Below are 16012 nucleotides of genomic sequence, written 5' to 3'. Positions count from 1 at the left end.
GTCTGGGTGAAATGCACAAGGGAGCTGTCGCCCAGCCGTCGATTGAAAACAGGCTGTAAGGTACAGAATTATTTTAAGTGCAGAGAAATGCTCACTTTCTAAAAGTGGCATTTCTAATACAGTAATATCAAATCAAACCTCACCAGTCAGCAGGATTTTGTATTACCATTCTGGCCATACTAAATATGACTGGTCTACCCCTTTCTGATCAGAACCTACCACTCAAACAGTATAAGAGGGTAGCCCTAATGTTAGCCTATGAAAGGAGCAGGTCTCCCAGCAGTGGAAAACAAATTTAGGAGTTTCCCCTACCAGGACATATAAGACACTGTTATGTCCTGCCTTTAACCTACCTGGTGGTTATCCGGGGCTTACCTTAGGGGTGACTTATATGTAGAAAAAGGAATTTTTCTAGCTTGGCAACTATTTTCAAATGCCAAGTCGAAGTGGCAGTGAAACTGCACACACATGCCTTGTATTGGCAGGCCTGAGACATGATTAAGGGGCTACTCAGGTGGGTGCCACAATCAGTGCTGCAGGTCCACTAGTAGCATTTAATGTACAGGCCCTGGACACATGCAGTGCACTTTACTAGGGACTTGCAAGTAAATTAAATAGGACAATTGGGTATGAGCCAATGTCTCCATGTTTCAAAGGAGAGAGCATATGCACTTTAGCTCTGGTTAGCATTGGTAAAGTGCGCAGAGTCCTAAAACAGTGTCAAAGTGGAGGGAGGCAGGCAAGAAGTTGGGGTGACCACCCTAAGGCTGTCAGGTCTAACTCCTTTCATTAACTCTTACCATTAAATTGTAAAATGAGAGAAGTCCTGGTGCACGCCTCCGGTCAACCCCTCCTCTAGTGCACACTGGGTACAGCAAGAAAAAGAAAACTGCTGTCACTGCCTCAGTGTCTGCCCTTGGCCAATCCTGCAGCTTGGTCATATTGAAGGAGGTGCCTTGTTGTATTAGTAAAATCTGCAGGCAAGGCACCACCCCTGGATACACTTGAGGGACCAAAGCACTGTCTCTGCCGGCCAGTGGGATTGTCTGTGTTCATTTTTTAGAACACGTGTTACTTTTTCTAGCCGGGCAGAGCGGCTCGCATCATAAAACTGTTCAGTAATTTGACTGTGTCACGCCCACAGAACACCATCTTGCAGCTGGCCAGATTTGGCCAGTTGGCCATAGTTTGGAGACCCCCTGCTGTAGAGTATTCCAAAAGGATTTGGGAAGGCAAATAAATACCAGATGCAAAACCTATTGTCTTTGGCAATGCTTGATTTAGCAGTCTGATGTTCTCTCCTCATACCATTTCTAGTATTCATGCTGAGGAGAATGACACTTTAAGCGGAAATCTTTTTGGTGGTAGAATAAAGGGTTGTATGCTGTGTTTGTCAGCATTTCTATGGACAAACAATGAAGAAGCCTTACAATACAATTTCAGTTCTACGATGTGATAGGGCTATTTGTCTTTGAAAGGAATGCTGGCCTTTAGTTATGAGTACTGTCACATTGAAGTTCCCTGTGCCATTAAATATGACTACTTGCACTGAGAGGGTAAGACCGTGAATATGGATTCACAAGTACTTAAATACAGAAAGACAAGACAACCCAGACAGTGGTAAATTCAGTAGAGGATTTTGGAAAATACATTTCTTGCCCCAAAATTTTAGTAGCAGTTTCTGGTTCGCTACAGCAGCTGCCCTCCTGCTAAGGGGTGAGAACACTCCGAAGAAGAGGAACAAAGGGTCTCCAGGAGGGAGGATGTGTGACTGCCTCCTGCCAAAAAGGCCCTACCGTTGTGACCACAAATAGCCCAGCTTCAAAGTGGCTAACACCTGTGAAACACAGGAGTGAGTCGCACCTCAGGTTGCCCACTCCTTTGTATAGGTAGAAAGGCTGAGGTCTCTTGCAGTACTGGTTTTCCAGGAGAGGTGGCTAATTACAGGATGTACCTCAGGGGGTGTGCCCTGAGTCCTGGCTCAGGGATGAAGGGTCCTGGTATATTGGCTTTGGGCAGTGAGATGCACTGTGGGCTTGTTTGGTGCTAATCCTACAGGTAATTATATAAAAGTGGGTGGCTTGTCGAGTGGGAATTGTAGTTCCATTGGCTGAGTCCTCGTCACCTACAAACTTGAAATTGGCCTAAATATGACACCCCTGGCTTTCTTCCTCAGAACACTGCTGAAGAGAAGAACTGCATCGGCTGGACCATTGGACCCCAGAGAAACAGGCTGCCTCAAGAAAGACTGCACCTATTAGGCCAAGACAAGACTTCAGAAAGAGGGGCTACTCCCACAGTTGAACCGGTGGAGAGCGACCTCAACAGCAGGACTTGCTCCCACTTATACCAAGGTCAAATGAATGACTACAAGGACTAGTTGAGTAGCCTCCTGTAATGCTTCTGGGACAGAAAAGCTTAAAAAACAAAACAAAAAACTTTGCACTTCAAGGTGCCCAGCTGACCAGTTTGTCTTGGACTGGTGTACCATAGAAATAGTCCTAGCCTCCAGGACGTCCCTCTTGGGTCCTGGACCCTTGCCTAGTGCAAGAACGTTCTTTCTCGCCACAGGACTGCAACTTGTGAGCCAACGCCACCAATACTGTTTTTTTAAACACAAAAACCGAGGTTCACAGGCTACTGCTATTTGCTGGTCTGCAGATAGCCTCGTATGCCATCGAGAACCAAGTCTTTCCCCAGACCCTTGGACCACACCAATCTGTTGATGTGGAACCAAAGGCCGAACTCGAGCAGCAGAGGACCCCCACTGGCCTCCGCATCAGTGAGAAAAAGGAACAAAAAAGTTTCTAAGTGTGAAGTTAAAATCTTGACTCGGTTCCCGCATAGGACCCTGACTGATATCTGGTCAGCTTGAAACTTTGACTTTGCCCCGTACCCTCGTGTTCAAGGCTCATGGTCTACTGCTAAGAGTGAAAAGCAATGATTTACCAACTTTGTAAAACTTTTCCAAACTTTCTGGTATGAAAAGTAGTGATTTATGAAATTCCTACAATAATTAGAACACTTTTTTTCTGATTTCGGTGTAGAGTTAAAAAGAACCATATATTCCACTTACATAGATTGGAACAGGATTTTTATGTCCCGTTTCCTACTTATTGGCTCTTTTGGTACTGATAAATGCTTTAGGCTTTTTTTCCTTTGAGTAAAGCACGACTGCTCTGTGCTGTAGCTACTCAGGAGTGAACTAAGGTTTGATTTATAGAAACCTGTTCCTTATACGGATTGGTGACATTATTACTTGGTCAGTTCTCGCAACCACCCCGACTAATAATCAACTTTTTTTACATCACCAATTGAGATTATGCTATGCCTACCTTTTTGTTTTATGCAATTACTGTTCATGCAAGTAGCAATGTGTGACAATCATGTCAAATTCTCACGTCCATGTCTGAGGTGATACCCATTTTAACCTAACACAAGCTTTTACCTGCTTGCTGGCCTACAAACTACTTTTTCTAAATGAGACTAATAAGTAGCATATTTAAAAACACCTGCCTTTTACAATGTTGGCCCACTAAAAAGGCTTTTTTTTTTTTTTTTTTAGTGCCTCTTTGTATTAATAATTACCATAGCTATACCGATTTATTGTTGTGCCAAATGTCTGACCTTAACAGTGTTGTAACAATCTGTTCGTATGCTTTTGTTAAGCTTTTTTTTTTGTCTTGTCACAGATGACTGGGTTGGATATTGAAAAAGATCAGATTATCGAGATGGCCTGTCTTATTACAGATGCAGATCTCAATATTCTGGCAGAAGTAAGTTGTGTACAGTCACTCATATACAATTCCACCTCTGTCATTTATTACGGCCTTGTTGGTGAGAGCGATTTAGCTACAGTAGATGGTTTTGCACGAGTGTGAACACAGTTTGACCTAAGCTTTTGCTTTGTTTTGCGAACTGGCAACAACAATGTGTGTTTTTGTATTTTTTTTTTTTCTCTGCACCATTGATGCAGATCCAGAGAGAGCTACCGAAGTCCCTTTTTTTTTTTTTTTTTTTTTTTTTTTTTTACCACTTTTTCGTTTTCTTGTTGAAATTCTTTTGAGCAAAGCTTCCAATGTGCTCTAGGGATGTCCCCTAAAAATCTGTGGTTTAAACCCTGTGGATCCTGTCAAAGACAGATGTCTGTGGCAGACCCCCACCTGGTTTGTTGGTGTTACCTGGAGTGGGCTATGACTCCCAGGCCCACCCAGACTGCCGCCCCTTAAAACCAAAAGCAGTCCTGGAAAGGGTCCCTAAAGCTCTTGGTCACCTGACACCAGTCAACTCTGCAATGCTCCATGTCCTGGTCGCGTAGAAGTTCCTGGACCCACTCTCAGAGCCGCTCCTGATGGTAATCAGATCATCGTACTAAGTTGTCGTTGGGTACGTCCCATAAAGTGAGAAATGTCTAAGAAGTCGGGCGCTCTTTGACTTAGCTGTGCTGGTCCGATTCTTCGAATCGGGCATGTGAACAATATCACAAATCTAGGCCCTGCTCCCACGCATCATTCATGGAGCTTCAGTCTAGCGCCTCTCCCCGCCTCTCTGAATTTCTTGGAGCCGGAGCAATGGCTACCCAGTTGAAGGAGTTTGGTAGGTGTGCCTACTGGGGGGTTCGTTCTCTACAACAGTTGGGGCCTGTGGATCCATCCCTGGGTCCAGATCAGCTCTAGTCGAGTCCACAACCTTCCCCAGAGCCCGTTCCAGTCATGCTGTTGACGCTACTAGTGGCACCGATCCCATTATCATACCAGACTCAATACAGTGCTGGATAGGCATCATGCAGTGTCTACTCCAGCACCGACCGAAACACGGCCCTCTAGTCTGAGACCGTGCCTCCCTTGACTGATAGGCCCTGTTGGGAATACGATTTGGGCAGAACTGAGGATCCTTATGTTCGTTAAGTCTCCCATGGAAGAGTCTGAAGAAAACTGATGCAAGGAACTGGCGGATACTAGTATTCTTTACACTTCCTCAGATACTGGCTAAGCCTCTCCTCCTAGTGTAGCTATGGGGGAAGGGGCTTCATTTGTAATGGTAGTGAGGAGAGTGGCAGAGGTCCCGGCCCTTACTCTGCCCTCTGTAGTAGTCAAGACTAATGTCTTGACAGAGGAACTTCATCCAGTAGTCACCCCCCCAATAACATCTCTTTACCTTCAATGAAGCTCTCATGGATGTCCTGCTAGGCACATGGGCCAAGCCCTGCACAGGGGCTCTGTGCACGGGACAATTACCTGCCACCACTGCCCCACTCCTGGGGACCCAGCTTTCCTCACCCAGCACCCCACCCTGGAGAGCCTGGTGGTCCAGCCCTCAACTTCCAAAGTCAATCCTGGTGCATTCCCTACTTCTCCACCAGATAGGAAATCCAAGAAGCTGAACACCTTTGGTAAGAGATTGTCCTCTTCTGCCAGCCTTGTACTGCGGTCAATAAACCCTGCATGTCTCTCTGGCTCAGTGCACCCACACATTCTGATGGATACAACTACCTGTGGATTCCTCACCTCATGAATACTCCCATGGCGCCAGCATTCGACGGAAATCTTCTTACTAGTCTCTGCACGTCGACGAGGACGTCACTGTCTCGCACGCGACGCCGTCTGACGTCATACAGGCAATAAGAGGTCCTCGACGACGTGCAGACGTCAGTTCCCTTTTTTCCGTGCATTCGAAACGGTTATCTTCGAGGGAGCAACTGTTACTCTTGCGGTTACAGTGTATATCTTGCTGCGTACTCTTTCTCTGTGGAAATAATGTCGCAGAGAAAGTCTGGATTTAAGCCTTGTCGTGAGTGTGGAGGCAAGATGTCGGTGACGGATCCTCATTCCGATTGCCTTTGGTGTTTGAGCTCCGACCACGACGTCTCGACTTGTGATTCGTGTCAGCACATGAATCCGAAGGCCCTTAAAGAACGCGAGGCGAAGCTGTTTATGGCCAAGTCAAAGGAGAAGCATCACAAGAAAAAGTCTTCTCCAAGACATCGGCGTCATCGAGACTCCCGGCGCCGTAGAGAATCTCGGCGTCATTCAAGGGAGGCTCGTTCCAGGTCTCCGGATCGGCGCCGGAGGACATGGGAGGTCAGCCCCACGGTGACGCCGCATCCTTCGACGCCGTTGCTCTCTCCGGCGTCTCCAACTTCGCCTGGACAGGCGTCGGTGATTGAGGTATTGGAGCCTCAAGTGTTTTCTCCGGCGCAGACGCCGAGGCCGGCGTCGGGGTCGCCTCCGAGTCAGGCACCCCAGTATCCGGCTTTTCCCACCCCTGGAGCCGATAGTTCCGCATTCTTGAATGCGATGTATGCCATCTTCCAGCAGATGGCTCCAGGGGGTGCTCCGGCTGGGCCTTTGGCCTTTTCTTTGGGTGATCCTGCGCCTCTTCGGCCGGCACCCTTTATGCCCTTTCTCCCGTTTGGGAACGTGGGCTCAGCGCCAATGTCGGCGCCGGTGGCCGCTCCGATGGCTTCGGAGGGATTGGCCCCAGGGATTTCCATCCCGTCGACGTCGAGATTTCGGCCTGTGACTCCGGTGGGTCCATCCGTTTCATCTGCTCTTCAGTCGGCGCCGAAGTTACCTGTGGCGCCGGATGCGGCGTCGGTGGCTTCGGAAGATCGGCGCCGATCTCCGACTTCGGCGGAGGTATTGTCGACTCCGCGGATTGAGCAACGACTGCATTCAAGGAGGCGTGCTCTCCGGGTACTAGAGGAGCAGGAGTACCAACGAGCTCTAGAGGAAGGAGAGCTAGAGGACTCGGGTGATGGGCTGCATGGACTGGAGTCGGCCAGTGGGCTGGACACTTCCCCTGAGTGGGACCTTTCGTCCCCGGGGGAATATACCGAGGAAGCTGCTTCCTTTCATACAGTGGTACGGAAGGCAGCTAGTTTTTTGGACCTGCCTTTGCCGGTGGTGGAGGCGAAACAAAACCTTTTGACAGAGGTGTTGCATCCGGTCTCAGCCGCGGCGGAGCCTCTATTACCTTTTAATGACGCTCTGCTGGATCCGGTTTTAGAGGTGTGGAAGAAGCCGGCATCTTCCCCAGCAGTTCACAGAGCCGTGGCCAGGAGGTATCGGACAGCTCCAACTGATCCTGGTTTCTTATCTAGGCACCCTACGCCGGAGAGCTTGGTTGTGCAGGCCTCCTGTTCGTCCAAGTCAGCGCCTGGTTCTTTTCCGACGGTGCCGGGGGACAGATTCAAAAAAGCTGGAGGCGCAGTCGAAGAAGATTTTTTCGTCCTGCAGTCTGGCTTTAAAAGCCACCAATGCAACCTGTATCCTGGGGAGGTATATTCATGCTCTGATGGATGACATCTCCTCTTCGTTTACAGAGCTTCCCCAGGGTCTTTTGGATCTTGTCTCTGATGCTCAGGCTGCTGCGACCCAAATTATCCAGACGGGACTGGATACCACCGACTCGGTAGCCAGAGCAATGGGCACAACTGTGGTGGAAAGGAGACAGGCCTGGCTCCGTAACTCGGGCTTTTCGGCAGATGTACAGTCCACATTGTTGGATCTCCCGTTTGATGGGGACAAACTGTTTGGGGCTAAGGCTGATTCGGCCTTGGAACGATTTAAGGAGAGCAGGGCCACGGCTAAGTCGCTGGGACTCCAAGCTCCTTCTTCCACGGCCTCTTCCAGATTCTTCAGGAGGTTTCGTGGATTTGGGCGTGGCTCTTCCTCCTCTTCCTTTCGGGGAAGATATCAGCAACCTGCCTCTTCCCATCCCTATAGATCTTTTAGGGGGAGGGGTAGGGTCCGCACCAGGGGAGCTTCTCAGCAGCACTCTGCCTCTTCCTCATCCTCTGGCGGGGTGCAGCAGGGGAAGCAGCCTTAGGCTTCCACCATTTCCCACTCACTCCTCTCCTGTAGGGGGAAGATTACAGCATTTTCTCACCAAATGGGAGACTGTTACGTCGGACACTTGGGTTCTCAGTGTTGTGGGAAAAGGCTACACCCTTCCCTTTCGGGAGTTTCCGCCCCTCATCCCGCCCCGCCCTTCGTATTGTTCACAAGAACACCTCCTGTTGCTAGAACAGGAGGTAGAAGTCCTCCTTTTAAAGGGCGCGGTGGAGTTGGTCCCGGAGCAGGAAAGGGGTCAAGGAGTTTACTCAAGGTATTTCCTGATTCCCAAGAAGGATGGTCGTTTGAGACCAATTCTGGACCTGAGGATCTTGAATTGGTTCCTCAAGCAGGAAAAGTTCAAGATGCTGACCCTAGCACAGGTGCTTTTGGCGTTGAACATGGAAGACTGGATGGTGTCTGTCGACTTGCAGGATGCTTACTTTCATATCCCGATACTCAAGTCACACAGGAAGTATCTCCGGTTTGTGGTGGGATCGCAACACTACCAGTTTGCGGTCCTTCCGTTTGGTCTTACTTCAGCACCTCGAGTCTTCACGAAGGTGATGTCGGTGGTTGCGGCAGAGCTCAGAAGGAAGGGGATAGCAGTATTCCCTTACTTGGCTTTGATTAACCAATCGTCCAAGTCCCCGGAGCTTGTGTTGCGTCATCTGCAGTCAACAACCCAGTTGTTGTTCGACCTGTGCTTTTCGGTGAACGAGCCCAAATCTCACCTAGAGCCCTCTCAGCGCCTCCTGTTCATAGGGGCAGTACTGGATACAACATTGGGTCGGGCCTTTCCTCCGCCTCAGCGGATTCAAGATATTCAGGATTTGGTTCCAATGTTTCGAAATGGAGCGGTAGTTCCAGTCCTCAAGTCCTTCGTCTGCTCGGTCTTTTTGCCTCCTGCATTCTGTTGGTCACGCATGCTCGCTGGCACATGAGGGCTCTTCAGTGGTGCCTCCGAAGGCAGTGGTCTCAACACAGAGGGGATCTAGAGGGTACTGTCAAGATCTCCAGAGATGCTGCTGTGGATTTGAAGTGGTGGATTGCAAGCAACAATCTTTCACAAGGAAAGCCGTTCCAGCAGTCGCCACCAGTGACAACAGTCATAACGGATGCTTCCACTCTAGGGTGGGGAGCTCATCTGGGGGATCTGGAGATCAAAGGTCTTTGGTCTCCAGAGGAACAGATTTTTCACATCAATCTGTTAGAGTTACGGGCTGTACGTCTGGCTCTCAAGGCCTTCCTCCCTTCCCTTCGTGGTCAGTCGGTACAGGTTCTAACGGACAATACTACCACGATGTGGTACATAAACAAGCAGGGAGGAGTGGGGTCGTACCTTCTCTGCAGAGAAGCTCTTCGACTATGGTCCTGGGCAAAGGACCATCGGATTTGCTTGATAGCAAACCATCTGGCCGGAGTTTTGAACGTGCGTGCGGACAGTCTCAGTCGCCACTTCTCGGCAGACCACGAGTGGCGTCTCCATCCAGATCAAGTCCGTTTAATCTTCCAGAAGTGGGGGTTTCCTCGGGTAGATCTGTTCGCCACTCGAGAGAACGCGCATTGTCCGTTGTTCTGCAGCCTTCAGTATCCGATGCAGGAAGCGTTGGGGGACGCGTTTCAAATGACCTGGTGCGGCCAGTTGCTTTACGCGTTTCCTCCCATACCCTTGATTCCTCGAGTATTGAGGAAGATTCGCCAAGACCGGGCTCTAGTAATCTTAATAGCTCCGGATTGGCCAAGGAGGGTGTGGTACTCCGACCTTCTCCAACTCTCAACGTGCCCGCCGCTCCGTCTCCCTTTCAGGGCAGACCTCCTCTCGCAGTCGCAGGGGCAGGTTCTACACCCCAACCTCCAGAGTCTGCACCTACATGCCTGGAGATTGAACGGGGCAACCTGAGTTCCTTCTCTCTCCCGCCTGAGGTAGTGGATGTTATATTAGCGGCCAGGCGACACTCCACTAAATCTATCTACGCTAATAGGTGGTCTAAATTTGTTGCGTGGTGTGGAGAGAGGCAGATTGATCCCTTACATGCTCATCTATCGGACATTTTGTCTTTTGCTCTATCTCTGGCGCAAAAAGGTTGTGCAGTGGCTACCATTAAAGGTTATTTATCGGCCTTGTCAGCCTTCATATGTCTTCCAGACCAACCATCTTTATTTAAATCCCCTATTGTTATCAGATTCTTGAAAGGTCTTCTAAATCAATATCCTCCAAAGCCATTCGTTATGCCGCAATGGGATTTGTCCTTAGTCCTGACTTTCCTTATGGGGTCCCCTTTTGAACCTATGCATTCTTGCCCCTTGAGGTATTTGGTTTTAAAAACAGTCTTCCTGATAGCAATAACATCAGCAAGGAGAGTGAGTGAGTTGCAGGCCTTATCAGTAAAACCCCCTTATACAACTTTTTATGGGGCTAAGGTGGTGTTGAGGACCAAGGCTGCTTTCCTCCCGAAGGTTGTTTCACCCTTCCATTTGGCTCAGGCAATTACTTTGTCCACGTTCTATCCTCCGCCTCATCCTTCCAAAGAGGAAGAAAGACTGCACCGTCTGGACCCAAAGAGAGCGTTGAGCTTCTTTATCGATAGAACAAGGGATTTCAGGCTGGAGGATCAGCTGTTTATTGGATACGTGGGCAAGAGGAGAGGAAAGGCAGTCCACAAGAGAACACTATCCAGGTGGGTTGTTCTTTGCATTAAAATATGTTACTCTTTGGCAAAGAAGGATCCTCCTGAGGGCATTAGAGCTCATTCCACCAGAGCTAAGTCGGCCACTTCGGCCTTAGCCAGAGGTGTTCCTGTGGTCGACATCTGCAAGGCCGCAACTTGGTCGTCCCTTCACACTTTTGCAAAACATTACTGTTTAGATTCTGAGGTTAGAAGGGACGGCCATTTTGCACGGTCAGTGCTGCAGGATTTCTTGGTTTGACCATTTAGGCACCCACCGCCGGGCGTGGTACTGCTTTGGGACTCTATTCATGAGGTGAGGAATCCACAGGTAGTTGTATCCATCAGAAGAACGAGTTACTTACCTTCGGTAACGACTTTTCTGGTGGATACATTAGCTACCTGTGGATTCCTCACGGTCCCACCCGCCTCCCCGTTGCCTTTATGGTCTTGCCAAGTAATCCTTGAGTGCGCTCCTCTTGGTCCTTGAGGGTGCAATAGATGTATATATATAATATATTTGTATATATATATATGTGTATATGTGTATATATCTTTATGTATATACTTGGTGTGTGTATATATTTTAAAAGAGAGAGTTTTTTATATATATATATATATATATATATATGTACATAAAAAGATTTACAGTTATTCATACAATGTGGTGTATTTTACAATATAATGGATGTTGTCTTGCTCTTTCATTGCATTGCCTGGTTGTTCTCATGCACGTAAAAAATGATTGGTACTGACGTCTGCACGTCGTCGAGGACCTCTTATTGCCTGTATGACGTCAGACGGCGTCGCGTGCGAGACAGTGACGTCCTCGTCGACGTGCAGAGACTAGTAAGAAGATTTCCGTCGAATGCTGGCGCTATGGGAGTATTCATGAGGTGAGGAATCCACAGGTAGCTAATGTATCCACCAGAAAAGTCGTTACCGAAGGTAAGTAACTCGTTCGTTTGGGACTCTGTTGCACAATTTCTGCTTATGGTTTCCGAGGAGGCCCGAGCCATTCTATACCTGGCTGTTGCTAGTGGCAGGGACGAAGCAAAGTTCACTAAACTCTGGTGTCTGGATACGAATGACTTGCTAGGCAGAGTGATGGCTTTGTCAGTGACTCTGTCACCACACTTCATTGATGGCAACAGGCTTTTCAGGGGATGTCCAGACATACTTTATGTACCTGCCCTTCGATGGCACAAGCTTTTTTGTAGTTAAGGCAGATTATACACTTTAACCCCTTCGCTGCCAGGCCTTTTTCGCCCTCCTGTTCCAGGCCTTTTTTTGCCTATTTGGGGCAGTTCTCGCTTAGGCCCTCATAACTTTTTGTCCACATAAGCTAACCAAGCCAAATTTGCGTCCTTTTTTCCAACATCCTAGGGATTCTAGAGGTACCCAGACTTTGTGGGTTCCCCTGAAGGAGACCAAGAAATTAGCCAAAATACATTGAAAATTTCCTTTTTTTCAAACAAATGGGAAAAAGTGGCTGCAGAATAAGGCTTGTGGTTTTTCCCCTGAAAATGGCATCAACAAAGGGTTTGCGGTGCTAAACTCAGAAGCTTCCCAGCTTTCAGGAACAGGCAGACTTGAATCAGAAAACCCAATTGTTCAACACAATTTTGGCATTTTACTGGGACATACCCCATTTTTGCATTTTTTTGTGTGCTTTCAGCCTCCTTCCAGTCAGTGACAGAAATGGGCATGAAACCAATGATGGATCCCAGAAACCTAAACACTTCTGAAAAGTAGAAAAAAATTCTGAATTCAGCAAGGGGTCATTTGTGTAGATCCTACAAGGGTTTCCTACAGAAAATAACTGAAAAAGAAAAATATTGAAATTTGAGGTGAAAAAAACATAAATTTTTCGCTACGTTTTACTCTGTAACTTTTCCCTGCAATGTCAGATTATCGAAAGCAATATACCGTTACGTCTGCTGGACTCCTCTGGTTGCGGGGATATATAGGGCTTGTAGGTTCATCAAGAACCCTAGGTACCCAGAGCCAATAAATGAGCTGCACCCTGCAGTGCGTTTTCATTCTATACCGGGTATACAGCAATTCATTTGCTGAAATATAAAGAGTAAAAAATGGCTATCAAGAAAACCTTTGTATTTCCAAAAAGGGCACAAGATAAGGTGTTGAGGAGCAGTGGTTATTAGCACATCTCTGAATTCCGGGGTGACCATACTAGCATGTGAATTACAGGGCATTTCTCAAATAGATGTCATTTTTACACACACTTCTATATTTGGAAGGAAAAAATGTAGAGAAAAACAAGGGGCAATAACACTTGTTTTGCTTATTCTATGTTCCTCAAGTCTTCCGATAAAAATGATACCTCACTTGTGTGGGTAGGCCTAGCGCCCGCGACAGGAAATGCCCCAAAGCGCAACGTGGACACATTCAATTTTTTGAAAGAAAACAGAGCTGTTTTTTGCAAAGTGCCTACCTGTAGATTTTGGCCTCTAGCTCAGCTGGCACCTAGGGAAACCTACCAAACCTGTGCATTTTTGAAAACTAGAGACCTAGGGGAATCTAAGTTGGGGTGACTTGTGGGGCTCTGACCAGGTTCTGTTACCCAGAATCCTTTGCAAATCTCAAAATTTGGCTATAAAAAACACATGTTCCTCACATTTCTGTGGCAGAAAGTTCTGGAATCTGAGAGGAGCCACAAATTTACTTCGACCCAGCGTTCCCCCAAGTCTCCCGATAAAAATGATACCTCACTTGTGTGGGTGGGCAAGGTGCCTGCAACAGAATAAGGCCCAAAACTTGTAGAGATAGAGGGGATAGCACAGCAAGTTTATAAGGGCATATTCTTTTATACATCTTTAGACTGACTCTGCTTTGGGGACCCACATAAGTGAGGTGTCATTTTGCTTGGGAGACTGAGGGGAAAACTGGGGAGTAGGAATTTTGTGCTTGAGTGGTGATCCTACTAAGAAAAGTCGGGAAAATATGCTTTTTTTTAATGCAAATTTTGAGGTTTACAAAGGGTCTGGGTAAGAATGTTGGGGGATGTAGGAGGCTGGCCTGGTTTGTAGTGAGTACCAAGGGGTACTTACACTCTGCACCAGGTCCAGGTATCCCTTATTAGTGTAGAAGAGGTGTCCAGCAGCTTAGGCTGATAGAAAAGGTAGCTTAGCAGAGCAGCTTAGGCTGAACTAGGAGACATGCAAAGCTCCCACTATACCATTGGTGTCATATGCACAATATCATAAGAAAACCCAATACACAGATATACTAAAAATAAAGGTACTTACTTTTGGCATATTGTCATAAAAATAATCTCATAATTCTCAGTATGAGGATAGCAAATATACACAATTATGCAGTAATAGCAATAGAAAGCAATGCAAGCAATGTACAGTCACAATAGATTGCAATGAGAGCACATAGGTATAGGGGCAACACAAACCATATACTCCAAGTGGAATGCGAACCACGAATGGACCCCAAACCTATGCGAGCTTGTAGAGGGTCGCTGGGACTGTAAGAAAACTGAGGGTTAGAAAAATAGCCCACCCCAAGTCCCTGAAAAGTAGGTGTTAAGTGCACCTAAGTTCCCCAGAGAGCACAGAAGTCGTGATAGGGGAATTCTGCAAGGAAGACCAACACCAGCAATGGATTTCCAGACGAGAGTACCTGTGGAACAGGGGGACCAAGTCCAAGAGTCGCAACAAAGTCGAGATTGGACAGCTGCCCAGGAAATGCCAGCTGAGGGTGCAAAGAAGCTGCCACCGGATGGTAGAAGCTGTGGATTCTGCAAGAACGAAGAGGGCTAGAAACTTCCCCTTTGGAGGATGGATGTCCCACGTCGTGAAGAAGCTTGCAGAGGTGTTCCCACGCAGAAAGACCACAAACAAGCCTTGCTAGCTGCAAGGGTCGCGGTTAGGGTTTTTGGATGCTGCTGTTGCCCAGGAGGGACCAGGATGTCGCCACTTGGATGAGGAGACAGAGGGGGCGCCCAGCAAGTCAGGGAGCCCTCACAGAAGCAGGCAGCACCCGCAGAAGTGCCGGAACAGGCACTACGAAGAGGAGTGAACCGGAGCTCACCCGAAGACACACAAGGGAGCCCCACGACACCAGAGGACAACTCAGGAGGGTTGTGCCCTGCAGGTTAGAGTGCCGGGGACCCATGCTTGGCTGTGCACGAAGGAAATCCTGGAAGAGTGCACAGGAGCCGGAGCAGCTGCAAATCACGCTGTACCCAGCAATGCAGTCTAGCGTGGGCAGGCAAGGACTTACCTCCACCAAACTTGGACTGAAGAGTCACTGGACTGTGGGAGTCACTTGGACAGAGTTGCTTAGTTCCAGGGACCACGCTCGTCGTGCTGAGAGGGAACCCAGAGGACCGGTGATGCAGTCTTTTGGTGCCTGCGGTTGCAGGGGGAGGATTCCGTCGTCCCACGGGAGATTTTTTCGGAGCTTCTAGTGCAGAGAGGAGGCAGACTACCCCACAGCATGAGAAGGCGGCCAGATCAGCGATACAAGGTTGCAGTAGTCGTCTTTGCTACTCTGTTGCGGTTTTGCAGGCGTCAAGAGCAGTCAGCGGTCGATTCCTTGGCAGAAGGTGAAGAGAGATGCAGAGGAACTCCGATGAGCTCTTGCATTCGTTATCCAAAGAATTCCCCAAAGCAGAGACCCTAAATAGCCAGAAAAGGAAGTTTGGCTACTTAGGAAGGAGGATAGGCTAGCAACACAGATAAGAGCCTATCCGGAGTCTCTGACGTCACCTGCTGGCCCTGGCCACTCAGAGCAGTCCAGTGTGCCAGCAGCACCTCTGTTTCCAAGATGGCAGAGGTCTGGAGCACACTGGAGGCGCTCTGGGCACCTCCTTTGTCCAGTTTCGTGCCAGAGCAGGGCTGGGGGATCCCTGAACCGGTGTATACTGGCTTATACAGAGATGGGCACCATCTGTGCCCATCAAAGCATTTCCAGAGGCTTGGGGAGGCTACTCCTCCCCAGCCCTGACACCTTTTTCCAAAGGGAGAGGGCGTAACACCCTCTCTCTGAGGAAGTCCTTTGTTCTGCCTTCCTGGGCCAAGCCTGGCTGGACCCCAGGAGGGCAGAAACCTGTCTGAGGGGTTGGCAGCAGCAGCTGCAGTGAAACCCCGGGAAAGGTAGTTTGGCAGTACCCGGGTCTGTGCTAGAGACTCGGGGGGGGGGGGGGGGGGGGGGATCATGGAATTGTCTCCCCAATGCCACAATGGCATTGGGGTGACAATTCCATGATCTTAGACATATTACATGGCCATGTTCGGAGTTACCATTGTGATGTTACATATAGGTAGTGACCTATATGTAGTGCACGCATGTAATGGTGTCCCGCACTCACAAAGTCTGGGGAATTGGCCCTGAACAATGTGGGGGCACCTTGGCTAGTGCCAGGGTGCCCACACACTAAGTAACTTAGCACCCAACCTTTACCAGGTAAAGGTTAGACATATAGGTGACTTATAAGTTACTTAAGTGCAGCGGTAAATGGCTGTGAAATAACGT

General features: G+C 48.5%; 1 protein-coding gene across 4 annotated transcripts in view; it reads left to right on the top strand.

Moving 5' to 3' along the window:
- The window catches only part of REXO2 (RNA exonuclease 2), a 261017-nt gene that overhangs the window by 49896 nt on the left and 195109 nt on the right, over positions 1-16012 (top strand). For 3 of the 4 annotated variants that reach the window (XM_069224928.1, XM_069224927.1, XM_069224930.1), the window contains exon 2: positions 3693-3776. The exons of the other annotated variant lie outside the window; for it this stretch is intronic. In XM_069224928.1, coding sequence (XP_069081029.1) covers positions 3693-3776 — 84 coding nt within the window. The remainder of the gene's footprint in view (positions 1-3692; positions 3777-16012) is intronic. 4 annotated transcript variants of the gene reach the window in all.

Source organism: Pleurodeles waltl, chromosome 3_1 (genome assembly GCF_031143425.1).
Source record: "Pleurodeles waltl isolate 20211129_DDA chromosome 3_1, aPleWal1.hap1.20221129, whole genome shotgun sequence".
Taxonomy (NCBI): Eukaryota; Metazoa; Chordata; class Amphibia; order Caudata; family Salamandridae; genus Pleurodeles; species Pleurodeles waltl.
This window is presented reverse-complemented; position numbering and strand designations above follow the sequence as displayed.